At 53.5% G+C, this 26,537-nt stretch overlaps 2 protein-coding genes across 3 annotated transcripts; one reads left to right on the forward strand and one right to left on the reverse strand.

Moving 5' to 3' along the window:
* Positions 1 to 3,505: 3,505 nt before the first annotated feature.
* On the forward strand, positions 3,506 to 6,650 carry LOC137787775 (piggyBac transposable element-derived protein 4-like). The gene is made up of 4 exons (XM_068580509.1): positions 3,506 to 3,535; positions 3,896 to 4,377; positions 4,422 to 5,380; positions 5,641 to 6,650. Exons 1-4 carry the CDS (start codon positions 3,506 to 3,508, stop codon positions 6,648 to 6,650), a joined length of 2,481 nt encoding a protein of 826 aa, XP_068436610.1.
* Positions 6,651 to 10,323: 3,673 nt separating this feature from the next.
* On the reverse strand, positions 10,324 to 15,771 carry LOC137788192 (uncharacterized). Of its 2 annotated transcripts, XM_068581043.1 has the most exons (7): positions 15,694 to 15,771; positions 15,398 to 15,594; positions 14,652 to 14,848; positions 13,911 to 14,107; positions 13,167 to 13,360; positions 12,006 to 12,095; positions 10,324 to 11,912 (listed from the first exon to the last, which is right to left on the reverse strand). In XM_068581043.1, the coding sequence occupies exons 6-7, from the start codon at positions 12,091 to 12,093 to the stop codon at positions 11,002 to 11,004; spliced, it is 999 nt and encodes a 332-aa protein (XP_068437144.1). In that variant the 5' UTR covers positions 12,094 to 12,095; positions 13,167 to 13,360; positions 13,911 to 14,107; positions 14,652 to 14,848; positions 15,398 to 15,594; positions 15,694 to 15,771; the 3' UTR covers positions 10,324 to 11,001. The 2 variants fall into 2 exon arrangements, with proteins under 2 accessions (XP_068437144.1, XP_068437143.1); XM_068581042.1 differs by having other exon boundaries at positions 12,006 to 13,360.
* Between the last annotated feature and the right edge of the window lie 10,766 nt (positions 15,772 to 26,537).

Consider the following 26,537-nt stretch of genomic DNA (forward strand, 5'->3'; position numbering starts at 1 on the left):
TCGGGTCAGAATGACCCGCGTATATAGCCGAGCTCCCGGCCCTCGTCCTCGGGGGTCAGAATGACCCGAGTTGATCGTCGAGCTCCCGGCTCCCGTCCCTCTGGGTCAGAATGACCCGAGTGTATCGTCGAGCTCCCGGCCCCTGTCCTCGGGGTCAGAATGACCCGCGTCGATCGCCGAGCTCCCGGCCCCCCGTCCCCCGGGGTCAGAATGACCCGCGTATATAGCCGAGCTCCCGGCCCCCGTCCCTCGGGTCAGAATGACCCGCGTATATAGCCGAGCTCCCGGCCCTCGTCCTCGGGGGTCAGAATGACCCGAGTTGATCGTCGAGCTCCCGTCCCCCGTCCCCCTGGGTCAGAATGACCCGAGTGTATAGCCGAGCTCCCGTCCCCGTCCCTCGGGGTCAGAATGACCCGAGTGTATCGCCGAGCTCCCGGCCCCCGTCCCCCGGGGTCAGAATGACCCAAGTGTATCGTCGAGCTCCCGGCCCCCGTCCCCCTGGGTCAGAATGACCCGCGTATATAGCCGAGCTCCCGGCCCTCGTCCTCGGGGGTCAGAATGACCCGAGTGTATCGCCGAGCTCCCGGCCCCTGTCCTCGGGGTCAGAATGACCCAAGTGTATCGCTGAGCTCCCGGCCCCCGTCCCCCGGGGTCAGAATGACCCGAGTGTATAGTGTATAGCCGAGCTCCCGTCCCCCGTCCTTCTGGGTCAGAATGACCCGAGTGTATCGTCGAGCTCCCGGCTCCCGTCCCTCTGGGTCAGAATGACCCGAGTGTATCGTCGAGCTCCCGGCCCCTGTCCTCGGGGTCAGAATGACCCGAGTGTATAGCCGAGCTCCCGGCCCCCGTCCCCCGGGGTCAGAATGACCCGAGTGTATAGCCGAGCTCCCGTCCCCCGTCCCCCTGGGTCAGAATGACCCGAGTGTATAGCCGAGCTCCCGTCCCCCGTCCCTCTGGGTCAGAATGACCCGAGTGTATAGCCGAGCTCCCGTCCCCGTCCCTCGGGGTCAGAATGACCCAAGTGTATCGCTGAGCTCCCGGCCCCCGTCCCCCGGGGTCAGAATGACCCGAGTGTATAGTGTATAGCCGAGCTCCCGTCCCCCGTCCCTCTGGGTCAGAATGACCCGAGTGTATCGTCGAGCTCCCGGCTCCCGTCCCTCTGGGTCAGAATGACCCGAGTGTATCGTCGAGCTCCCGGCTCCCGTCCCTCGGGGTCAGAATGACCCAAGTGTATCGCCGAGCTCCCGGCCCCCGTCCCCCGGGGTCAGAATGACCCGAGTGTATAGCCGAGCTCCCGTCCCCCGTCCCTCTGGGTCAGAATGACCCGAGTGTATAGCCGAGCTCCCGGCTCCCGTCCCTCTGGGTCAGAATGACCCGAGTGTATCGTCGAGCTCCCGGCCCCTGTCCTCGGGGTCAGAATGACCCGAGTGTATCGCCGAGCTCCCGGCCCCCGTCCCCCGGGGTCAGAATGACCCGAGTGTATAGTGTATAGCCGAGCTCCCGTCCCCCGTCCCCCTGGGTCAGAATGACCCAAGTGTATCGCGGAGCTCCCGGCCCCTGTCCTCGGGGTCAGACTGACCCACGTTTATAGCCGAGCTCCCGGCCCCCGTCCCCCCGGGGTCAGAATGACCCGAGTGTACAGCCGAGCTCCCGTCCCCCGTCCCTCTGGGTCAGAATGACCCGAGTGTATAGCCGAGCTCCCGTCCCCGTCCCTCTGGGTCAGAATGACCCGAGTGTATCGTCGAGCTCCCGGCCCCTGTCCCTCTGGGTCAGAATGACCCGAGTGTATCGTCGAGCTCCTGTCCCCCGTCCCTCTGGGTCAGAATGACCCGAGTGTATAGCCGAGCTCCCGTCCCCGTCCCTCTGGGTCAGAATGACCCGAGTGTATCGTCGAGCTCCCGGCCCCTGTCCTCGGGGTCAGAATGACCCGAGTGTATAGCCGAGCTCCCGGCCCCCGTCCCCCGGGGTCAGAATGACCCGAGTGTATAGCCGAGCTCCCGGCCCCCGTCCCCCGGGGTCAGAATGACCCGAGTGTATCGTCGAGCTCCCGGCCCCCGTCCCTCGGGGGTCAGAATGACCCGAGTGTATAGCCGAGCTCCCGTCCCCGTCCCTCTGGGTCAGAATGACCCGAGTGTATCGTCGAGCTCCCGGCCCCCGTCCCCCGGGGTCAGAATGACCCAAGTGTATCGTCGAGCTCCCGGCCCCGTCCCCCGGGGTCAGAATGACCCGAGTGTATAGCCGAGCTCCCGGCCTCGTCCTCGGGTCGAAACGACCCGAGTTTTACGTTGTATTACAAGTCATCCCGTATGCTAATTGTAATAGATAAATAAATGATACAAATAAAGACATGACAAGACAGTTGCGTTGTATTGTTTTTGTCTTACATTTATTTAGTCATCACCAGTGTTACAAGCAACGACACAGAACACACACACACACACACAAACACACACGCACACACAAACACACACGCGCACAAATGTGTCCGCCGCAGGATCACGGTTCGAAACGCAGACGACCGACGTACTGTTCGAGTTCCCCCGCGAGCTCTTTCGTTCTCCGGTAGCACCGCGAGCTGTGGTTCTGGGGCGCGCGCCCGCACACGTAACACCACGGACGCGCGTCCAGCGTCACGTACATCCCGTCCGTCGGCGTCGGCGTCGGCGTAGCGAGATTCCGGCGGGGGCCCGCCCCGGGGGCCGCGACGGCGTCCGGGTGCGCGACGAACCCTCCTCGGAACCTCTCTCGTCCGATCTCGATCTTCAGACGCTCCCCGGTGTACGTCGCCTTCGGGTAGGCGCGCCCTCCCCGGGCGTAGTAAGCGTGCCGATCCAGAAACGTGTCGCCGGGGGGGAGCGCGCCCGGCTCGAGACGCTCGGGGTCGAGCTCGGCGCACCGGCGAGCGTCCCCCGGCGCCGTGCGATCCACGGAGCCCGGCGAGCCCGTCGCGGCTGGGGCGGCGTCGGGGGCGGCGTCCGCCCCTCGGGCAATCGCGGAATCGTCAAAGGCCCGGTCCCGGTCCCTCTCTCGATCGACGCCGTCGGACGCGACTCTCCACGCTCTCAGCAGCGGCGGCGGCGCTTGGTCCGCCCTCTGCGGAAACATCACCCGCCGCCTGGCTTCTCGAGCGGGAGCGGAATCGTCCCAGGCCGGCACGGTCGCGGCCAGAGCCCATTCGATCGGCCTGGACGGGATCGCGTTCCAGCCGTTGGACCCGCCCCGCGTTTCGCGAGGAAACGTCGCGCCGGTCCAACGCTCCCACGGTCGGACACGGCGGGCCGTCGCGGAATCGCCTCCGGCCGGCGCGTCGTCGCCGTCGTCCGCGGCGAGCCCGGCCGCGTCCCGGTCAAAGCGCGGACCGGGTTCGGCCGGCTCGCGTCTTTCGTCCCCGCGGCCGCCGTCGGAGCGGGGCGCGACTTTGCCGTCTGCCTCCCGAGGCCGCCCTCGGGCGGTCGGCGAATCGTCGCGGGCCGGCGCGTTCTCGCCTCCGTTCGTCGCGGAAGACATGTCCGACGCGTTCCATCCGCGATCGAGGGTCACTCGCGTCTTTTTATTTCGTCCAAACGATATTGCCTCCGCCCACTGGCCCCCTCCCCCCCGCACGTCGCCTCGCCTCTGCATCTCACCGACCGTTCGGTCGCCCTCGGCTTCGACGTTACCTCGCGTACGCGTCGACGGAAAAAAGGTTTTACAAAAATAGATTTTTTTTTTTAACAAAAAGGAAAGAAAAGAAGAAAAAGAAACATACTAAACTAAAAACCGTCTCCGGTGCCCAGTGTTTACATTTATTTTATGTTCTTTCTGCCAAGAGTCAACATGACGGCGCCTCGATTCAACACAAGTCAACTCGTCAAAATGCTGGTCGAGCCGGCGAGCGACACGTCACCGTCGTCAGAGGAAGGAGAAGAAGAAGAAGAAGAAGAAGAAGAAGAAGAAGAAGAAGAAGGAGAAGAAGAAGAAGGAGAAGGAGAAGAAGAAGAACGCGGTCGAGGCCGCGGTCGAGGCCGAGGCCGAGGTCGAGGTCGAGGTCGAGGTCGAGGCCGAGGTCGAGGTCGAGGTGGCCTTCGCCAAAACTCCGCCAAGGTCGTCGCGTCGGTCGAACCGGCGAGCGACGCGTCACCGTCGTCAGAGGAAGGAGAAGAAGCGGAAGGAGAAGAAGAACGCGGTCGAGGCCGAGGCCGAGGCCGAGGCCGAGGCCGAGGTCGAGGCCGAGGTCGAGGCCGAGGTGGAGGTGGCCTCCTCCAAAACACTGCCAAAGTCAACCCGGTGTGGGAAGCTTTGCCTCCGGGAGGAGGAGGGGGAGAAGGAGGAGGAGGAGGAGGAGGGGGAGGAGGGGGAGGGGGAGAAGGAGAAAAAGAACGAGGTCGCGGCGATACCGTCCGCCGCTCTGCCAAAGTTTCCATCGGCGCAACGTGTGTCAGAATGCTCGTCGACCCGGCGCCCGATGTATCGTCGTCGTCGTCGCCGCCGCCGTCGGGAGGAGGAGGAGGAGGAAGAGGAGGAGAAGGAGGAGGAGGAGGGAGAGAAGGACGAGAAGACGAGGAATCGGACAAAGAAGAAGAAGAAGAAGAAGAGGAAGAAGAAGAAGACGACGCGGACGACGACACGGACGACGACGACGCGGACGACGACGACGCGGACGACAAAGAAGAGGAATACGAACGAGTGCGCGATACGTCGTCTTCGGAAGAAGAAGAAGAAGAAGAAGAAGGAGGAGGAGGAAGAGGTGGAGGAGGAGGAGGAGAAAAAGAGGCGGAGGAGGAGATGGAGGAGGAGGAGGAAGCCGACGGCGACGGAGAGGACGCCCCGCGAGGCAAAGGACGGACCTTCCCGTCGAAAAGCGGAGAAGTGTCGTGGTCCTCGACGCCGTACGAGAGAGAGGAGCAGCGCCCGTCGCCCGACGCCGCGCCGGGGCCGCCGGGGCCCACCGCGTACGCAAAGTCTCACGCGCGCGACATCGCCTCGACGTTCCGCATGTTTGTCGCGCCGGACGTGGAGAGGATCGTCCTGGACATGACCAACCTGGAGGGCTCCCGAAAACACGGCGACGGCTGGAAAGGGATGGACGAGACGGACCTGCGAGCCTACGTGGGGCTGCTGATTTTGGCGGGCGTGTACAGGTCTCGCGGCGAGGCCGCGGCCAGCCTGTGGGACGCCGAGAGCGGCAGGGCCGTGTTCCGCGCCACCATGTCGCTCAAGCGCTTTTACGAGTACTCTGGGCTGCTGCGCTTCGACGACCGCGAGACGAGAGGCGCGAGGCGCCAGACGGACAAACTGGCCGCCGTGCGAGACCTCTGGGACGCGTGGGTGCGCCGGCTGCCGCTCCTCTACAACCCCGGGCCCGAGGTGACGGTGGACGAGCAGCTGGTTCCGTTCAGAGGTGAGGTGCGCTCGGCCGTACGCGCTCCGCCTTTTCCTTTGACGACGGCGGCGGCGGCGGCGGCGGCGACGTCGATAATAATAATAATAATAATAATAATACGCTTTCCTCTCATCGCCGCCGCCGCCGCCGCTCTCTCGTCTACTCTCGTCTACTGTCGTCGCCTCCGCGCTTTCCTCTGCTCGCTTCTCGTCTCGTCTACTCTCGTCGCCTCTCGTCACCTCTGCCCCCCCCCCCCCCCCCCCCCCCCAAAACGACAGGCCGCTGTCCTTTCCGCCAGTACATGCCCAGCAAGCCCGCCAAGTACGGGATCAAATCCTGGGTCGCCTGCGACGCCAAATCCAGCTACGCCTGGAAGCTGCAGGTCTACACGGGAAAGCCGAGCGGCGGACGCCCCGAGAAGGACCTGGGGCTGCGGGTCGCGCTCGACGTGACCGAGGGACTGACGGGGCGCAACGTCACCTGCGACAATTTCTTCACCTCCTACGAACTCGGACGGCGGCTCCTGCTCCGGGGCAACACCGTGGTGGGCACGGTCAGAAAAAACAGGCGGGAGCTCCCGGCCGAGCTGCTCGCGACCCGGCGGAGAGCCGTGCCGTCGTCGAGGTTCGCCTTCGCGCCCGACGCCACGCTCGTCTCCTACCTGCCCAAGAAGGGCCGGAACGTGCTGCTCCTGAGCACGCGGCACGCGCGGGGCGACGTCAGCGACCGCCCGGACGCCAAGCCCGTCGTCGTCCTCGACTACAACCGCAACAAGGGCGGCGTGGACAACCTCGACAAGGTGACCGCGACGTACAGCTGCCGGAGGATGACCGCGCGCTGGCCCCTGGTCGTCTTCCACAACGTCCTCGACGTGTCCGCCTACAACGCCTTCGTCGTGTGGCGGGAGCTCAACCCCGGCTGGCTGCCGGGCAAGCGGAACAAGAGGAGGGTGTTTCTCGAGCGGCTGGGGAGGGCCCTCGTGGCTCCGTTCATGGAGAGACGGGAGCGTCGGCCCCGCACGGAGGCGTCCGCCGCCGTCTTGAAAGCCGCGCGGGGCTGCGGGGCGGCCGGGGCGTCCGCCGGGCCGGCGGGCGACGGGCCCGAGGACGCCGCGCTCGCCGCCGCGCTCGCCGCCGCCGCCGCGCCGCGCGGGGCCGCGAGCAAGCGGAAGAGGTGTCAGATCTGCCCGCCCAACAAGGACTGCAAAACCTACACCGTGTGCAACGGGTGCAACAAGTACATCTGCAAGGGCTGCACGCTGGCGTACTGCCCGACGTGCGCGAAATGAACCGGCCGTCGGGTGGTGGTGAGCAGGGCGGCTACGCCGCGATAATGTAAATCTAAAAGTCCCGTAGACGCTTTTCATATTCGTGTCCAGTGAAGTTTGCGTTTTGTTAGCGAGGTCGGCACAAAAACACAGCCACGCTGCTGTAGTTGTGTCTAGAAATGTCTTTCCCTTGCACTTTTTTTCTTTGCCTACTTGAAAGTTGGTCGTTCAACTCATTGCTTTTGCAACTGCAACGCTGCTCGTCACTTTGGCTGTGATTGAGAAAATTAATTACGGAAAAGAGAAAAGTTGTCGGACTGAATTCTTCCGGAGGCTACACCAGGCTCCCGATATTGATACACGCCAACAACCGTTCTCCTCGGGTCAAACCTCTCGTGTGTGGTGTTGGGAAGAAAGAGAAAAGAGAAGAAGAACAAAACAGAACATCTATTCTAATGGAGACGCGAGCGATGCTCCCGTGCGTTGGGAAGAAAGAGAAAAGAGAAGAAGAACAAAAAAGAACATCTATTCTAATGGAGACGCGAGCGATGCGCCCGGCCAAAGGTTCTCCCTTTCCTGCACGTTAGGCTGAATCTGCGAGTGTAACAAATAAAAAGGCATACGAAAGTAATGTTTGTTTACTGTTTTTTATTGATGTGATGTACATACAGAGATACGTAAACATCGGCTTGGGAACGACACATTGAGTTCTCGGGCGCGCGACGGCACAAGGGACTCGGCCCGGAGCCTAAGGATTGGAAAAACGAAAAAAAAAAAAAGAAGGAAAAAAAAAAACCAACAACCTGTGGCTGTTCACAGAGTCTGGTACTGTTCAACGCGGCCTGTGCCTGGGTCACTGGTCCTGGTCCCTGAGCTTGTACCTGGTCACTGAGCCTGTGCCCTGTTCACTGAGCCTAGTCATTTTGTGAGAACTATACATACATGCATACATACATACGTATGAAAACACTATACGTACATATTAAGACAGCACTGTACATACGACCTTTACCTGTTAACTTAGCATCGTCCTCTTCACAGAGCCTGGTCATTTTTGTGAGAACTATACATACATATGAAAAGCACTGTACACGCATGGTCATCTTTACTGGTCCTCTCCACTGAGCACGGTCCTGTTTACACAGCCTGTGTCTGGTCACTGAGCCTGGACATTTTGTGAGAACTATACGTACATGCATTTGAAAAGCATCGTACATACGACCTTTACCTGTTCACTTGGCCTCGTCCTCTTCACAGAGCCTGGTCATTTTGTAAGAACTATACATACGTGCATATGAAAACACTATACACACATACATACATACATATGAGAATACTGAGAGAATACAGCCTGGTCCTGTTTACTGAGGCTGGTCATGTTCACACAGCCTGGTCCTCACTTCACTGAGCCTGGTCATGTTCACACAGCTGGGTCCTCTTCACTGAGCACGTTCCTGGTCCTGTTTACACAGCCTGTGCTTGGTCACTGGTACTGGTCCATGAGCTTGTACGTGGTCACTGAGCCTGTGCCTGTTCACTGAGCCTAGTCCTGTTCACACAGCCTGGTGCTGTTCACTTAGCCTGGTCATTTTGCGAAAACTATATACATACATACATACATACATATGAAAACACTATACTGACATATACATGAGGATACTGTACATACAGCCTGGTCCTGTTCACTGATACTGGTCCTGTTTACTGAGCCTGGTCATGTTCACACAGCGTGGTCATTTTGTGAGAACTATACATACATACATACGAAAAGCACTGTACGTACGACCTTTACCTGTTCGCTTAGCCTCGTCCTCTTCACAGAGTCTGATCATTTTGTGAAAACTATACATACATGCATATGAGAATACTGTACACACTGCGTGGTCCTGTGAACTGATTTTGGTCCTGTTTACTGAGCCTGGACATGTTCACACAGCCTGGTCCTCCTCACTGAGCACGGTCCTCTTCACTGAGCATGGTCATCTTTCACTGAGCCTGGTCCTCTTCACACAGCCTGTGCCTGGTCGCTGGTCCTGGTCACTGAGCTTGTACCTGGTCACTGGTCCTGTGCCTGTTCACTGAGCCTAGTGCTGTTCACGCAGCCTCGTCCCGTTCACTTAGCCTCGTCATTTTGTGAAAACTGTGCCTGGTCATACATATGAAAACACTATACTGACATACACACGAGGATACTGTACATACAGCCTGGTCCTCTTCACTGAGCATGGTCATCTTTCACTGAGCCTGGTCATGGTCACACAGCCTGGTCCTCACTTCACTGAGCCTGGTCATGTTCACACAGCTGGGTCCTCTTCACTGAGCACGTTCCTGGTCCTGTTTACACAGCCTGTGCTTGGTCACTGGTCCTGGTCACTGAGCTTGTAATCTGGTCACTGAGCCTGTGCCTGTTCACTGAGCCTAGTCCTGTTCACACAGCCTGGTCCCGTTCACACAGCCTGGTCATTTTGTGATAACTATACATACATACATACATACATACATACATACATACATACATACATATGAAAACACTATACATACATACATACATACGAAAAGCACTGTACGTACAACCTTTATCTGTTCACTTAGCCTCGTCCTCTTCACAGAGCCAGTTCATTTTGTGAGAACTATACATACATACATACGAAAAGCACTGTACGTACGACCTTTACCTGTTCACTTGGCCTGGTCCTCTTCACAGAGCCTGTTCATTTTGTGAGAAATATACATACATGCACATGAGAATACTGTACATACAGCCCGGTCCCGTTCACTGATTCTGGTCCTGTTTACTGAGCCTGATCATGTTCACACAGCCTGTCCCTCTTCACTGAGCCTGGCCCTCCTAACCGAGCCTGGTCGTCTTCACTGACCCTGTTCCTGTTCACACAGCTCCTCTTCACTGAGGACGGTTGTCTTCACTGGGCATGGTCATCTTTACTGAGCCTAGCCTTGTTCACAGAGCCTGGTCATTTTGTGAGAACTATACATACATTCGAAAAGCACTGTACGTACAACCTTTATCTGTTCACTTAGCCTCGTCCTCTTCACAGAGCCTGATCATTTTGTGAGAACTGTACATTTATACGAAAAGCACTGTACGTACAACCTTTATCTGTTCACTTAGCCTCGTCCTCTTCACAGAGCGAGTTCATTTTGTGAGAACTATACATACATACATACGAAAAGCACTGTACGTACGACCTTTACCTGTTCACTTGGCCTGGTCCTCTTCACAGAGCCTGTTCATTTTGTGAGAAATATACATACATGCATATGAGAATACTGTACATACAGCCTGGTCCTGTTTATTGAGCCTGATCATGTTCACACAGCCTGTCCCTCTTCACTGAGCCTGGCCCTCCTCACCGAGCCTGGTCGTCTTCACTGACCCTGTTCCTGTTCACACAGCTCCTCTTCACTGAGGACGGTTGTCTTCACTGGGCATGGTCATCTTTACTGAGCCTAGCCTTGTTCACAGAGCCTGGTCATTTTGTGAGAACTCTACATACATACATACATACATACATACATACATACGTATTAAAAAACAATACAGACATATGAAAAAACACTGCACATACAGCCTTCACCTGGTGACTGAGCCTGTGAAGGTTCACTGAGCCTGTGCCTGTTCACTGAGCCTGGTTCTGTTCACAGAGCCTGGTCCTGTTCACAGAGCCTGGTCCTGTTGTGACACCTGCACACACACACACACACACACACACACACACACACACACACACACACACACACACACACACACACACACACACACACACATATGAAAACACCATACATAAATGTGAAAACACTACACATACATATGAAAAAACACTGTACATGCAGCCTTCATCTGGTGACTGGGCCTGTGCCTGTTTACTGAGCCTAGTCCTGTTCACACAGCCTGGTCCTGGTCACTGAGCCTGGTGCTGTTTACACAGCCTGGTCTTCTTCACTGAGCCTGGTCCTGTCGAAAAGCGTTTAGTTAGAGTTTGAGGACCGGGAGGTGGCAACCACGATGAGCCCCTGCACACACACACACACACACACACACACACACACACACCAAGGTTCAAACAGAAAAGGGAGGTTTTATCAGAGGCTGAAAAGCTGAAAGTTTGAAGCTAAAGTAATTGAAAAGACAGAGAAAGAATACGCTTTGTGGACTTGGAGAAGGCTTTCGACCGGGTCCCTCGGGAGTACGGGGTGCCGGATCCGTTGGCGCGGGCTATCCGGTCTCTGTACGCCCGCAGTACGCGTTGCGTCCGTATCCTCGGTAATATTAACGTTCCCGGCGGGTGTTGGTCTCCGCCAGGCGAGCCCTTTTCGTCACCGGTCCTGTTTGTGACTTTCGTGGACGGGATTTCTAGACGCGGCCGGGGTCAGCGCCTCCAAATCCGAGGCCGTGGTTCTCTGCCGGAGACCGGCGGATCGCTCCCGTCGGGTGGGAACAACACGCCTGCCCGAAGCGAAGGAGTTCAAGTACCTCGGGGTCTCGTTCGCGAGCGAGGGTAAGGCGGAGCGGGAGATCGACGGGCGGATCGGTGCGGCCGCAGCAGTGGAACGGGCGCTGCGCCGGTCCGTCTTGGCGAAGAGGGAGCCGAGTCGGAAGGCGAAGCTCTCCATTTGCTGCTCGGTCTACGTTCCAGCCCTCGCCTGTGGACACAAACTCTGGGTCGCGACCGAAAGAACGAGGCAGCGGACACGAGCCGACGAAACCAGCTTCCTCCGTAGGGTGGCCGGGCTCGGCCTTAGAGATAGGGCGAGGAGCTCGGACGTCAGGAGGGAGCTCGGAGTCGAGCCGCCGCTGCTTCGCATCGAAAGGAGTCAGCTGGGGGTTGGTTCGGGCATCAAATCCGGATGCCTCCTGGACGCCTCCCGTGAGAAGTTTTCCAGGCACGTCCAACTGGGAAGAGGCCCCGGGGAAGACCCAGGACACGCTGGAGGGATTATAGCTCTCCCGGCTGGCTTGGGAACGTCTCGAGGTCCTCCCGGAACGAGCTGGAAAATGTTGCGGGTGAGAGAGGAAGCCTGGGTCGGTCTGCCGGGTGTGCTGCCACCGCGACCCGACCCCGGATAAGCGGCGGAAAATGAATGTATGGACGGAGAAAGAATAAAGAGAGAGAGAGAATAAAGAGAGACAGAGAGAATAAATAAATAGAGAGAGAGAGAGAGAGAGAGAGAGAGAGAGAGAGAGAGAGAGAGAGAGAGAGAATGTAAAAAGCCTTATTGTTGGTGTACTCACCCTTGACAGAAGCAGTGGAAATCTGGTCAGACCTGAAGAAAGGAGACTTCTGTCTCCACAAGCTTGAACAACATACTTGCACCCCCCCCCCCCCCCCCCCCGCCCCTCCTTCCTTTGGTTATTACCTCTACCAGTGCATCCGTTGCACCGTTCTCTTCCTCTCTGTCCGAGCTCAATCGATCCAGCCAATAGGGAGGCCTTGATCACCCCCATCCCTGCGGGCACACACACACACACACACACACACACACACACACACACACACACACACACACACACACCAAGGTTCAAACGGGAAAGTGGGGTTTTATCAGAGGCTGAAAAGCTGAAAGTTTGAAGCTAAAGTAATTGAAAAGACAGAGAAAGAATATGCTTTGTGGACTTGGAGAAGGCTTTCCACCGGGTCCCTCGGGAGGTTTTGTCGGGGGTGCTGCGGGAGTACGGGGGTGCCGGATCCGTTGGCACGGGCTACCCGGTCTCTGTACGCCTGCAGTAGGAGTTGTGTCCGTATCCTCGGTGTTAAGTCAGACACGTTCCCGGTGGGTGTCGGTCTCCGCCAGGCGAGCCGTTTATCACCGGTCCTGTTTGTGACTCTCACGGACAGGAGTTCTAGACGCAGCCGGGGGAGAGGAGGGCGGATGAAATCCGGTTCGGGGGCCTCGGGATCGCCTCTCTGCTGTTTGCAGAAGATGTGGTCCTGTTTGCTTCCTCGGACCGTGACCTCCGGCATTCGCTGGGGCGTTTTGCAGCCGAGCGCGAAGCGGCAGGGATGAGAGTTGGAGAGTTGAACCAAATCCGAGGCCGTGGTTCTCTGCCGGAAACCGGTGGATCGCTCCCTTCGGGTGGGGACAACACGCCTGCCCCAAGCGAAGGAGTTCAAGTACCTCGGGGTCTCGTTCGCGAGCGAGGGTAAGGCGGAGCGGGAGATCGACGGGCGGATCGGTGCGGCCGCCGCAGCAGTAACACAGGCGCTGCACCGGTTCGTCTTGGCGAAGAGGGAGCTGAGTCGGAAGGCGAAGCTCTGCATTTACTGGTCAGTCTACGTTCCAAACCCTCGCCTGTGGACACGAACTCTGGGTCGTGACCGAAAGAACGAGGTAGCGGATACAAGCGGCCGAAATGAGCTTCCTCCGTAGGGTGGCCGAGAGAGAGAGACAGAGAGAGAGAGAGCGAGAGAGAGAGAGGGAGAGGGGGAGAGAGAGAGAGAGAGAGAGAGAGAGAGAGAGAGAGAGAGAGAGAGAGAGAGAGAGAGAGAATGTAAAAAGCCTTATTTGTCATGTACTCACCCTTGATAGAAGCAGTGGACAGCTGGTCAGACCCGAAGGAAAGAGACTTCTGTCTCCACAAGCTTAAACAACATACTTGCAGCCCTCCCTTCCTCTGGTTATCACCTCTTCCAGTGCATCCGTTGCACCGTTCTCTTCCTCTCTGTCCGAGCTCAATCGCTCCAGTCGTTAGGGAGGCCTTGATCACCGCACCTCTGCACACACACACACACACACCAAGGTTGAAACAGAAAAAAAAAGATTCCTGTGTCAGTCCGTTATCTCACCTCGCGCCAGCAAACTAAATCAGGCTTCTTCTCCCCCCTTCCTCTCACATCCACACAGGCTGCTGCGACTCTGCTGACAGGGCTTTTCCAAAATGATATATTTTTTTAAAACTCGCTCAAAGGCTCAAAACTCCTCATAAAACAACCAAAGTGCTTGAAATGCAAACATCTTATTACATTGATGTATTGAATCGAGTCCTATGAGCACAAGTTGGCAGACCCTTTAGAAAAACATATCTGCTCTGTTAACGGCATGCCGACATGCCGAGGAACTCGCGGTCCTACTTCGACTTCTAGCCGCTCGTGTTCTTCCTTAATGGTCAAGTCAAGTGGGGCTTCCCTCTCTCAGACACACACACACACACACACACAGACAGACAGACTCTAGAAAAGGCCCGCGATGTCGTGAGCGATGAACCGAGTGGAGTTATCTAAAAGTTTTGTAACGTGTAAAAAGCCTTATTGGTCATGTACTCACCACCCTTGATAGAATCAGTGGACATCTGGTCAGACCTGAAGAAAGGAGACTTCTGTCTCCACAAGCTTGAACAACATACTCGCAGCCCTCCCTTCCTCTAGTAATAACGTCTTCCAGTGCATCCGTTGCACCGTTCTCTTCCTCTCTGTCCGAGCTCAATCGCTCCAGTCGTTAGGGAGGCCTTGATCACCGCACCTCTGCACACACACACACACACACACCAAGGTTAAAACAGAAAAAAAAAAGATTCCTGTGTCAGTCAGTTATCTCACCTCGCGCCAGCAAACTAAATCAGGCTTCTTCTCCCCCCTTCCTCTCACATCCACACAGGCTGCCGCGACTCTGCTGACAGGGCTTTTCCAAAATGATATATTTTTTTTTAAAACTCGCTCAAAGGCTCAAAACTCCTCATAAAACAACCAAAGTGCTTGAAATGCAAACATCTTATTACATTGATGTATTGAATCGAGTCCTATGAGCACAAGTCGGCAGACCCTTTAGAAAAACACATCTGCTCTGTTAACGGCATGCCGACATGCCGAGGAACTCGCGGTCCTACTTCGACTTCTAGCCACTCGTGTTCTTCCTTAATGGTCAAGTCAAGTGGGGCTTCCCTCTCTCAGACACACACACACAGACAGACAGACTCTAGAAAAGGCTGCGATGTCGTGAGCGATGAACCGAGTGGAGTTATCTAAAAGTTTTGTAACGTGTAAAAAGCCTTATTGGTCATGTACTCACCACCCTTGATAGAATCAGTGGACATCTGGTCAGACCTGAAGAAAGGAGACTTCTGTCTCCACAAGCTTGAACAACATACTCGCAGCCCTCCCTTCCTCTAGCAATAACGTCTTCCAGTGCATCCGTTGCACCGTTCTCTTCCTCTCTGTCCGAGCTCAATCGCTCCAGTCGTTAGGGAGGCCTTGATCACCGCTCCTCTGCACACACACACACACCAAGGTTGAAACAGAAAAAAAGATTCCTGTGTCAGTCCGTTATCTCACCTCGCGCCAGCAAACTAAATGAGGCTTCTTCTCCCCCCTTCCTCTCACATCCACACAGGCTGCTGCGACTCTGCTGACAGGGCTTTTCCAAAATGATTTTTTTTTTAAAAACTCGCTCAAAGGCTCAAAACTCCTCATAAAACAACCAAAGTGCTTGAAATGCAAACATCTTATTACATTGATGTATTGAATCGAGTCCTATGAGCACAAGTCGGCAGACCCTTTAGAAAAACATATCTGCTCTGTTAACGGCATGCCGACATGCCGAGGAACTCGCGGTCCTACTTCGACTTCTAGCCACTCGTGTTCTTCCTTAATGGTCAAGTCAAGTGGGGCTTCCCTCTCTCAGACACACACACACACACACACACACGCACACACAGACAGACTCTAGAAAAGGCTGCGATGTCGTGAGCGATGAACCGAGTGGAGTTATCTAAAAGTTTTGTAACGTGTAAAAAGCCTTATTGGTCATGTACTCACCACCCTTGATAGAATCAGTGGACATCTGGTCAGACCTGAAGAAAGGAGACTTCTGTCTCCACAAGCTTGAACAACATACTCGCAGCCCTCCCTTCCTCTAGTAATAACGTCTTCCAGTGCATCCGTTGGACCGTTCTCTTCCTCTCTGTCCGAGCTCAATCGCTCCAGTCGTTAGGGAGGCCTTGATCACCGCTCCTCTGCACACACACACACACACACACACCAAGGTTGAAACAGACAAGAAGACGGCAGGGATGTTGTCAGAGGCACATTCCTGTGTCGGTCCGTTATCTCACCCGGCGCCAGCAAAAGTAACTCAGGGCCTGGTTCCTCCTCATCGCTCTCTTTATCGCTCTCACTGGCCTCCTCCTCTGCTCTGTCTCTCTCTCTGTCTCTGTCTCTGTCTCTATCCCTGTCAAGAAGGCTACCGGGCCGTCGTCTCAGTTCTCTACAAACTTGTCAAGAAGGTTTCTCCCACCCAACCCCGTTCCTCTCTCAAACACACACATCCATCCAAACAGGCTTGTGCGACTCTGCAGACAGGGCTTTTCCAAAATTATATATTTTCATAAAACTCATTCAAAGTCTCAAAACTTCTCATGAAACAACCAAAGTGCTTGAAATGTAAACATCGCATTACATTGATGTATTGAATTAGGTCCTGTGAGCACAAGTCTGCAGACCCTTTAGAAAAAATATCTGCTCTGTTAGCAGCGTGCCGACGTGCCGAGGAACTCGTGGTCGGACTTGTGCACTCTTCCCCCCTCGCGTTTCCAAATCAGAGGTCAGTTTGCAAGTGGAGAACCAGACCCGCCGTGAGAGAATGAATGACATTGCAACGGAAGGCACAGCCAACGCCGGCACTACAGCAAGCGCTCTGTTCCTCATCATCTTTCTCTTTATCGCTCTCACTGTCCTCCTCCTCTGCTCTCTCTTTTTCTCTCTCTCTCTGTCTCTGTCTCTATCTCCAGTTTGTGGAGCTGGACACGAAAACAGGCGACTCGACCGTTGAACGGCTTGTGCGTGTGCACATATCTTCGTCAGAGGCAAATCCCTGAATCGGGCCGTCGTCTCAGTTCTCTACAAACTTGTCAAGAAGGTTTTCCGCCACCCAACCCCATTCCTCTCTCACACACACACACACACACACACACACACACACACACACACACACACACACACACACCAAGGTTGAAACAGAAGAAAAGACGGCAGGGATGTTGTCAGAGGCACATTCCTGTGTCGGTCCGTTATCTCACCCGGCGCCAGCAAAAGTAACTCAGGGCCTGGTTCCTCCTCATCGCTCTCTTTATCGCTCTCACTGGCCTCCTCCTCTGCTCTGTCTCTCTCTCTGTCTCTGTCTCTATCCCTGTCAAGAAGGCTACCGGGCCGTCGTCTCAGTTCTCTACAAACTTGTCAAGAAGGTTTCTCCCACCCAACCCCGTTCCTCTCTCAAACACACACATCCATCCAAACAGGCTCCCGCGACTCTGCAGACAGGGCTTTTCCAAAATTATATATTTTCATAAAACTCATTCAAAGTCTCAAAACTTCTCATGAAACAACCAAAGTGCTTGAAATGTAAACATCGCATTACATTGATGTATTGAATTAGGTCCTGTGAGCACAAGTCTGCAGACCCTTTAGAAAAAATATCTGCTCTGTTAGCAGCGTGCCGACGTGCCGAGGAACTCGTGGTCAGACTTGTGCACTATTCCCCCCTCGCGTTTCCAAATCAGAGGTCAGTTTGCAACTGGAGAACCAGACCCGCCGTGAGAGAATGAATGACATTGCAACGGAAGGCACAGCCAACTCCGGCACTACAGCCAACTCCGGCACTACAGCCAGCGCTCTGTTCCTCATCATCTCTCTCGTTATCGCTCTCACTGGCCTCCTCCTCTGCTCTGTCTTTTTCTACAAACCTGTCAAGAAGGCTACCGGGCCGTCGTCTCAGCTCTCTACAAACTTGTCAAGAAGGTTTCTCCCACCCAACCCCGTTCCTCTCTCAAACACACACATCCATCCAAACAGGCTTGTGCGACTCTGCAGACAGGGCTTTTCCAAAATTATATATTTTCATAAAACTCATTCAAAGTCTCAAAACTTCTCATGAAACAACCAAAGTGCTTGAAATGTAAACATCGCATTACATTGATGTATTGAATTAGGTCCTGTGAGCACAAGTCTGCAGACCCTTTAGAAAAAATATCTGCTCTGTTAGCAGCGTGCCGACGTGCCGAGAAACTCGTGGTCAGACTTGTGCACTCTTCCGCCGTCGAGTTTCCAAATCAGAGGTCAGTTTGCAAGTGGAGAACCAGACCCGCCGTGAGAGAATGAATGACATTGCAACGGAAGGCACAGCCAACGCCGGCACTACAGCAAGCGCTCTGTTCCTCATCATCTTTCTCTTTATCGCTCTCACTGTCCTCCTCCTCTGCTCTCTCTTTTTCTCTCTCTCTCTGTCTCTGTCTCTATCTCCAGTTTGTGGAGCGGGACACGAAAACAGGCGACTCGACCGTTGAACGGCTTGTGCGAGAGCAGATATCTTCGTCAGAGGCAAATCCCTGAATCGGGCCGTCGTCTCAGTTCTCTACAAACTTGCCAAGAAGGTTTTCCGCCACCCAACCCCATTCCTCTCTCTCTCACACACACACACACACACACACACACACACACACACACACACCAAGGTTAAAACAGAAGAAAAGAGGGGAGGTGGGTTGTCAGAGGCACATTCCTGTGCCGGTCAGTTATCTCAACTCGCGCCAGCAAAGTAACTCAGGGCCTGGTTCCTCCTCATCGCTCTCTTTATCGCTCTCACTGGCCTCCTCCTCTGCTCTGTGTCTCTCTCTGTCTCTGTCTCTATCCCTGTCAAGAAGGCTACCGGGCCGTCGTCTCAGCTCTCTACAAACTTGTCAAGAAGGTTTCTCCCACCCAACCCCGTTCCTCTCTCAAACACACACATCCATCCAAACAGGCTCCCGCGACTCTGCAGACAGGGCTTTTCCAAAATTATATATTTTCATAAAACTTATTCAAAGTCTCAAAACTTCTCGTGAAACAACCAAAGTGCTTGAAATGTAAACATCGCATTACATTGATGTATTGAATTAGGTCCTGTGAGCACAAGTCTGCAGACCCTTTAGAAAAAATATCTGCTCTGTTAGCAGCGTGCCGACGTGCCGAGGAACTCGTGGTCAGACTTGTGCGCTATTCCCCCCTCGCGTTTCCAAATCAGAGGTCAGTTTGCAACTGGAGAACCAGACCCGCCGTGAGAGAATGAATGACATTGCAACGGAAGGCACAGCCAACTCCGGCACTACAGCCAACTCCGGCACTACAGCCAGCGCTCTGTTCCTCATCATCTCTCTCTTTATCGCTCTCACTGGCCTCCTCCTCTGCTCTGTCTTTTTCTACAAACCTGTCAAGAAGGCTACCGGGCCGTCGTCTCAGCTCTCTACAAACTTGTCAAGAAGGTTTCTCCCACCCAACCCCGTTCCTCTCTCAAACACACACATCCATCCAAACAGGCTTGTGCGACTCTGCAGACAGGGCTTTTCCAAAATTATATATTTTCATAAAACTCATTCAAAGTCTCAAAACTCCTCGTGAAACAACCAAAGTGCTTGAAATGTAAACATCGCATTACATTGATGTATTGAATTAGGTCCTGTGAGCACAAGTCTGCAGACCCTTTAGAAAAAATATCTGCTCTGTTAGCAGCGTGCCGACATGCCGAGGAACTCGTGGTCAGACTTGTGCACTCTTCCCCCGTCGAGTTTCCAAATCAGAGGTCAGTTTGCAAGTGGAGAACCAGACCCGCCGTGAGAGAATGAATGACATTGCAACGGAAGGCACAGCCAAGGCCGGCACTACAGCAAGCGCTCTGTTCCTCATCATCTTTCTCTTTATCGCTCTCACTGTCCTCCTCCTCTGCTCTCTCTTTTTCTCTCTCTCTCTCTGTCTCTGTCTCTATCTCCAGTTTGTGGAGCGGGACACGAAAACAGGCGACTCGACCGTTGAACGGCTTGTGCGTGTGCACATATCTTCGTCAGAGGCAAATCCCTGAATCGGGCCGTCGTCTCAGTTCTCTACAAACTTGTCAAGAAGGTTTTCTGCCACCCAACCCCATTCCTCTCTCTCACACACACACAAACACACACACACACACACACACACACACACACACACACACACACACACACACACACACACACACACACACACACACACACACACCAAGGTTAAAACAGAAGAAAAGAGGGGAGGTGGGTTGTCAGAGGCACATTCCTGTGCCGGTCAGTTATCTCAACTCGCGCCAGCAAAGTAACTCAGGGCCTGGTTCCTCCTCATCGCTCTCTTTATCGCTCTCACTGGCCTCCTCCTCTGCTCTGTCTCTCTCTCTGTCTCTGTCTCTATCCCTGTCAAGAAGGCTACCGGGCCGTCGTCTCAGCTCTCTACAAACTTGTCAAGAAGGTTTCTCCCACCCAACCCCGTTCCTCTCTCAAACACACACATCCATCCAAACAGGCTTGTGCGACTCTGCAGACAGGGCTTTTCCAAAATTATATATTTTCATAAAACTCATTCAAAGTCTCAAAACTCCTCGTGAAACAACCAAAGTGCTTGAAATGTAAACATCGCATTACATTGATGTATTGAATTAGGTCCTGTGAGCACAAGTCTGCAGACCCTTTAGAAAAAATATCTGCTCTGTTAGCAGCGTGCCGACGTGCCGAGGAACTCGTGGTCAGACTTGTGCACTATTCCCCCCTCGCGTTTCCAAATCAGAGGTCAGTTTGCAACTGGAGAACCAGACCCGCCGTGAGAGAATGAATGACATTGCAACGGAAGGCACAGCCAACTCCGGCACAGCCAACTCCGGCACTACAGCCAGCGCTCTGTTCCTCATCATCTCTCTCTTTATCGCTCTCACTGGCCTCCTCCTCTGCTCTGTCTTTTTCTACAAACCTGTCAAGAAGGCTACCGGGCCGTCGTCTCAGCTCTCTACAAACTTGTCAAGAAGGTTTCTCCCACCCAACCCCGTTCCTCTCTCAAACACACACATCCATCCAAACAGGCTTGTGCGACTCTGCAGACAGGGCTTTTCCAAAATTATATATTTTCATAAAACTCATTCAAAGTCTCAAAACTTCTCATGAAACAACCAAAGTGCTTGAAATGTAAACATCGCATTACATTGATGTATTGAATTAGGTCCTGTGAGCACAAGTCTGCAGACCCTTTAGAAAAAATATCTGCTCTGTTAGCAGCGTGCCGACGTGCCGAGGAACTCGTGGTCAGACTTGTGCAGTCTTCCGCCGTCGAGTTTCCAAATCAGAGGTCAGTTTGCAACTGGAGAACCAGACCCGCCGTGAGAGAATGAATGACATTGCAACGGAAGGCACAGCCAACGCCGGCACTACAGCAAGCGCTCTGTTCCTCATCATCTTTCTCTTTATCGCTCTCACTGTCCTCCTCCTCTGCTCTCTCTTTTTCTCTCTCTCTCTGTCTCTGTCTCTATCTCCAGTTTGTGGAGCGGGACACGAAAACAGGCGACTCGACCGTTGAACGGCTTGTGCGAGAGCAGATATCTTCGTCAGAGGCAAATCCCTGAATCGGGCCGTCGTCTCAGTTCTCTACAAACTTGCCAAGAAGGTTTTCCGCCACCCAACCCCATTCCTCTCTCTCTCTCACACACACACACACACACACACACACACACACACACACACACACACACACACACACACACACACACACACACACACACACACACACACCAAGGTTAAAACAGACAAGAAGACGGCAGGGATGTTGTCAGAGGCACATTCCTGTGTCGGTCCGTTATCTCACCCGGCGCCAGCAAAAGTAACTCAGGGCCTGGTTCCTCCTCATCGCTCTCTTTATCGCTCTCACTGGCCTCCTCCTCTGCTCTGTCTCTCTCTCTGTCTCTGTCTCTGTCTCTATCCCTGTCAAGAAGGCTACCGGGCCGTCGTCTCAGTTCTCTACAAACTTGTCAAGAAGGTTTCTCCCACCCAACCCCGTTCCTCTCTCAAACACACACATCCATCCAAACAGGCTTGTGCGACTCTGCAGACAGGGCTTTTCCAAAATTATATATTTTCATAAAACTCATTCAAAGTCTCAAAACTCCTCATGAAACAACCAAAGTGCTTGAAATGTAAACATCGCATTACATTGATGTATTGAATTAGGTCCTGTGAGCACAAGTCTGCAGACCCTTTAGAAAAAATATCTGCTCTGTTAGCAGCGTGCCGACGTGCCGAGGAACTCGTGGTCAGACTTGTGCACTATTCCCCCGTCGGGTTTCCAAATCAGAGGTCAGTTTGCAAGTGGAGAACCAGACCCGCCGTGAGAGAATGAATGACATTGCAACGGAAGGCACAGCCAACTCCGGCACAGCCAACTCCGGCACTACAGCCAGCGCTCTGTTCCTCATCATCGCTCTCTTTATCGCTCTGACTGGCCTCCTCCTCTGCTCTGTCTTTTTCTACAAACCTGTCAAGAAGGCTACCGGGCCGTCGTCTCAGCTCTCTACAAACTTGTCAAGAACGTTTCTCCCACCCAACCCCATTCCTCTCTCAAACACACACATCCATCCAAACAGGCTCCCGCGACTGTGCAGACAGGGCTTTTCCAAAATTATATATTTTCATAAAACTCATTCAAAGTCTCAAAACTCCTCATGAAACAACCAAAGTGCTTGAAATGTAAACATCGCATTACATTGATGTATTGAATTAGGTCCTGTGAGCACAAGTCTGCAGACCCTTTAGAAAAAATATCTGCTCTGTTAGCAGCGTGCCGACGTGCCGAGGAACTCGTGGTCGGACTTGTGCACTATTCCCCCGTCGGGTTTCCAAATCAGAGGTCAGTTTGCAAGTGGAGAACCAGACCCGCCGTGAGAGAATGAATGACATTGCAACGGAAGGCACAGCCAAGGCCGGCACTACAGCAAGCGCTCTGTTCCTCATCATCTTTCTCTTTATCGCTCTCACTGTCCTCCTCCTCTGCTCTCTCTTTTTCTCTCTCTCTCTCTGTCTCTGTCTCTATCTCCAGTTTGTGGAGCGGGACACGAAAACAGGCGACTCGACCGTTGAACGGCTTGTGCGTGTGCACATATCTTCGTCAGAGGCAAATCCCTGAATCGGGCCGTCGTCTCAGTTCTCTACAAACTTGTCAAGAAGGTTTTCCGCCACCCAACCCCATTCCTCTCTCTCTCTCACACACACACACACACACACCAAGGTTAAAACAGAAGAAAAGAGGGGAGGTGGGTTGTCAGAGGCACATTCCTGTGCCGGTCAGTTATCTCAACTCGCGCCAGCAAAGTAACTCAGGGCCTGGTTCCTCCTCATCGCTCTCTTTATCGCTCTCACTGGCCTCCTCCTCTGCTCTGTCTCTCTCTCTGTCTCTGTCTCTGTCTCTATCCCTGTCAAGAAGGCTACCGGGCCGTCGTCTCAGTTCTCTACAAACTTGTCAAGAAGGTTTCTCCCACCCAACCCCGTTCCTCTCTCAAACACACACATCCATCCAAACAGGCTTGTGCGACTCTGCAGACAGGGCTTTTCCAAAATTATATATTTTCATAAAACTCATTCAAAGTCTCAAAACTTCTCGTGAAACAACCAAAGTGCTTGAAATGTAATCATCGCATTACATTGATGTATTGAATTAGGTCCTGTGAGCACAAGTCTGCAGACCCTTTCGAAAAAATATCTGCTCTGTTAGCAGCGTGCCGACGTGCCGAGGAACTCGTGGTCAGACTTGTGCACTATTCCCCCCTCGCGTTTCCAAATCAGAGGTCAGTTTGCAACTGGAGAACCAGACCCGCCGTGAGAGAATGAATGACATTGCAACGGAAGGCACAGCCAACTCCGGCACTACAGCCAACTCCGGCACTACAGCCAGCGCTCTGTTCCTCATCATCTCTCTCTTTTTTCGCTCTCACTGGCCTCCTCCTCTGCTCTGTCTTTTTCTACAAACCTGTCAAGAAGGCTACCGGGCCGTCGTCTCAGCTCTCTACAAACTTGTCAAGAAGGTTTCTCCCACCCAACCCCGTTCCTCTCTCAAACACACACATCCATCCAAACAGGCTTGTGCGACTCTGCAGACAGGGCTTTTCCAAAATTATATATTTTCATAAAACTCATTCAAAGTCTCAAAACTCCTCGTGAAACAACCAAAGTGCTTGAAATGTAAACATCGCATTACATTGATGTATTGAATTAGGTCCTGTGAGCACAAGTCTGCAGACCCTTTAGAAAAAATATCTGCTCTGTTAGCAGCGTGCCGACATGCCGAGGAACTCGTGGTCAGACTTGTGCACTCTTCCCCGTCGAGTTTCCAAATCAGAGGTCAGTTTGCAAGTGGAGAACCAGACCCGCCGTGAGAGAATGAATGACATTGCAACGGAAGGCACAGCCAAGGCCGGCACTACAGCAAGCGCTCTGTTCCTCATCATCTTTCTCTTTATCGCTCTCACTGTCCTCCTCCTCTGCTCTCTCTTTTTCTCTCTCTCTCTCTGTCTCTGTCTCTATCTCCAGTTTGTGGAGCGGGACACGAAAACAGGCGACTCGACCGTTGAACGGCTTGTGCGTGTGCACATATCTTCGTCAGAGGCAAATCCCTGAATCGGGCCGTCGTCTCAGTTCTCTACAAACTTGTCAAGAAGGTTTTCTGCCACCCAACCCCATTCCTCTCTCTCACACACACACACACACACACACACACACACACACACACACCAAGGTTAAAACAGAAGAAAAGAGGGGAGGTGGGTTGTCAGAGGCACATTCCTGTGCCGGTCAGTTATCTCAACTCGCGCCAGCAAAGTAACTCAGGGCCTGGTTCCTCCTCATCGCTCTCTTTATCGCTCTCACTGGCCTCCTCCTCTGCTCTGTCTCTCTCTCTGTCTCTGTCTCTGTCTCTATCCCTGTCAAGAAGGCTACCGGGCCGTCGTCTCAGTTCTCTACAAACTTGTCAAGAAGGTTTCTCCCACCCAACCCCGTTCCTCTCTCAAACACACACATCCATCCAAACAGGCTCCCGCGACTCTGCAGACAGGGCTTTTCCAAAATTATATATTTTCATAAAACTCATTCAAAGTCTCAAAACTTCTCGTGAAACAACCAAAGTGCTTGAAATGTAAACATCGCATTACATTGATGTATTGAATTAGGTCCTGTGAGCACAAGTCTGCAGACCCTTTCGAAAAAATATCTGCTCTGTTAGCAGCGTGCCGACGTGCCGAGGAACTCGTGGTCAGACTTGTGCACTATTCCCCCCTCGCGTTTCCAAATCAGAGGTCAGTTTGCAAGTGGAGAACCAGACCCGCCGTGAGAGAATGAATGACATTGCAACGGAAGGCACAGCCAACTCCGGCACTACAGCCAACTCCGGCACTACAGCCAGCGCTCTGTTCCTCATCATCTCTCTCTTTATCGCTCTCACTGGCCTCCTCCTCTGCTCTGTCTTTTTCTACAAACCTGTCAAGAAGGCTACCGGGCCGTCGTCTCAGCTCTCTACAAACTTGTCAAGAAGGTTTCTCCCACCCAACCCCGTTCCTCTCTCAAACACACACATCCATCCAAACAGGCTTGTGCGACTCTGCAGACAGGGCTTTTCCAAAATTATATATTTTCATAAAACTCATTCAAAGTCTCAAAACTCCTCGTGAAACAACCAAAGTGCTTGAAATGTAAACATCGCATTACATTGATGTATTGAATTAGGTCCTGTGAGCACAAGTCTGCAGACCCTTTAGAAAAAATATCTGCTCTGTTAGCAGCATGCCGACATGCCGAGGAACTCGTGGTCAGACTTGTGCACTCTTCCCCCGTCGAGTTTCCAAATCAGAGGTCAGTTTGCAAGTGGAGAACCAGACCCGCCGTGAGAGAATGAATGACATTGCAACGGAATGCACAGCCAACTCCGGCACAGCAAACTCCGGCACTTCAGCCAGCGCTCTGTTCCTCATCATCTCTCTCTTTATCGCTCTCACTGGCCTCCTCCTCTGCTCTGTCTTTTTCTACAAACCTGTCAAGAAGGCTACCGGGCCGTCGTCTCAGTTCTCTACAAACTTGTCAAGAAGGTTTCTCCCACCCAACCCCGTTCCTCTCTCAAACACACACATCCATCCAAACAGGCTTGTGCGACTCTGCAGACAGGGCTTTTCCAAAATTATATATTTTCATAAAACTCATTCAAAGTCTCAAAACTCCTCATGAAACAACCAAAGTGCTTGAAATGTAAACATCGCATTACATTGATGTATTGAATTAGGTCCTGTGAGCACAAGTCTGCAGACCCTTTAGAAAAAATATCTGCTCTGTTAGCAGCGTGCCGACGTGCCGAGGAACTCGTGGTCAGACTTGTGCACTATCCCCCCCTCGCGTTTCCAAATCAGAGGTCAGTTTGCAACTGGAGAACCAGACCCGCCGTGAGAGAATGAATGACATTGCAACGGAAGGCACAGCCAACTCCGGCACAGCCAACTCCGGCACTACAGCCAGCGCTCTGTTCCTCATCATCTCTCTCTTTATCGCTCTCACTGGCCTCCTCCTCTGCTCTGTCTTTTTCTACAAACCTGTCAAGAAGGCTACCGGGCCGTCGTCTCAGTTCTCTACAAACTTGTCAAGAAGGTTTCTCCCACCCAACCCCGTTCCTCTCTCAAACACACACATCCATCCAAACAGGCTCCCGCGACTGTGCAGACAGGGCTTTTCCAAAATTATATATTTTCATAAAACTCATTCAAAGTCTCAAAACTCCTCATGAAACAACCAAAGTGCTTGGAATGTAAACATCGCATTACATTGATGTATTGAATTAGGTCCTGTGAGCACAAGTCTGCAGACCCTTTAGAAAAAATATCTGCTCTGTTAGCAGCGTGCCGACATGCCGAGGAACTCGTGGTCAGACTTGTGCACTCTTCCCCCGTCGAGTTTCCAAATCAGAGGTCAGTTTGCAAGTGGAGAACCAGACCCGCCGTGAGAGAATGAATGACATTGCAACGGAAGGCACAGCCAACGCCGGCACTACAGCAAGCGCTCTGTTCCTCATCATCTCTCTCTCTTTATCGCTCTCACTGTCCTCCACTGCAAAGGCTGCGATT

Source organism: Clinocottus analis, unplaced genomic scaffold (assembly GCF_023055335.1).
Source record: "Clinocottus analis isolate CAN_PGR_092001 unplaced genomic scaffold, fCliAna1.0.p SCAF_17, whole genome shotgun sequence".
NCBI lineage: Eukaryota > Metazoa > Chordata > Actinopteri > Perciformes > Cottidae > Clinocottus > Clinocottus analis.

What these genes read in the sequence shown, in the direction of transcription:
- LOC137787775 (XM_068580509.1), top strand. Translation starts at nt 3,506, where the DNA reads ATGTCCGACGCGTTCCATCCGCGATCGAGG. An exon ending in AACGAGGTCGCGGCGATACC is followed by an intron (nt 4,378 to 4,421) that starts GTCCGCCGCTCT and finishes AACGTGTGTCAG; the next exon opens with AATGCTCGTCGACCCGGCGC. An exon ending in GCAGCTGGTTCCGTTCAGAG is followed by an intron (nt 5,381 to 5,640) that starts GTGAGGTGCGCT and finishes CCAAAACGACAG; the next exon opens with GCCGCTGTCCTTTCCGCCAG.
- LOC137788192 (XM_068581043.1), bottom strand. Translation starts at nt 12,093, where the DNA reads ATGGGGGTGATCAAGGCCTCCCTATTGGCTGGATCGATTGAGCTCGGA. An exon ending in CAACGGATGCACTGGTAGAG is followed by an intron (nt 11,913 to 12,005) that starts GTAATAACCAAA and finishes TCCTTTCTTCAG; the next exon opens with GTCTGACCAGATTTCCACTG.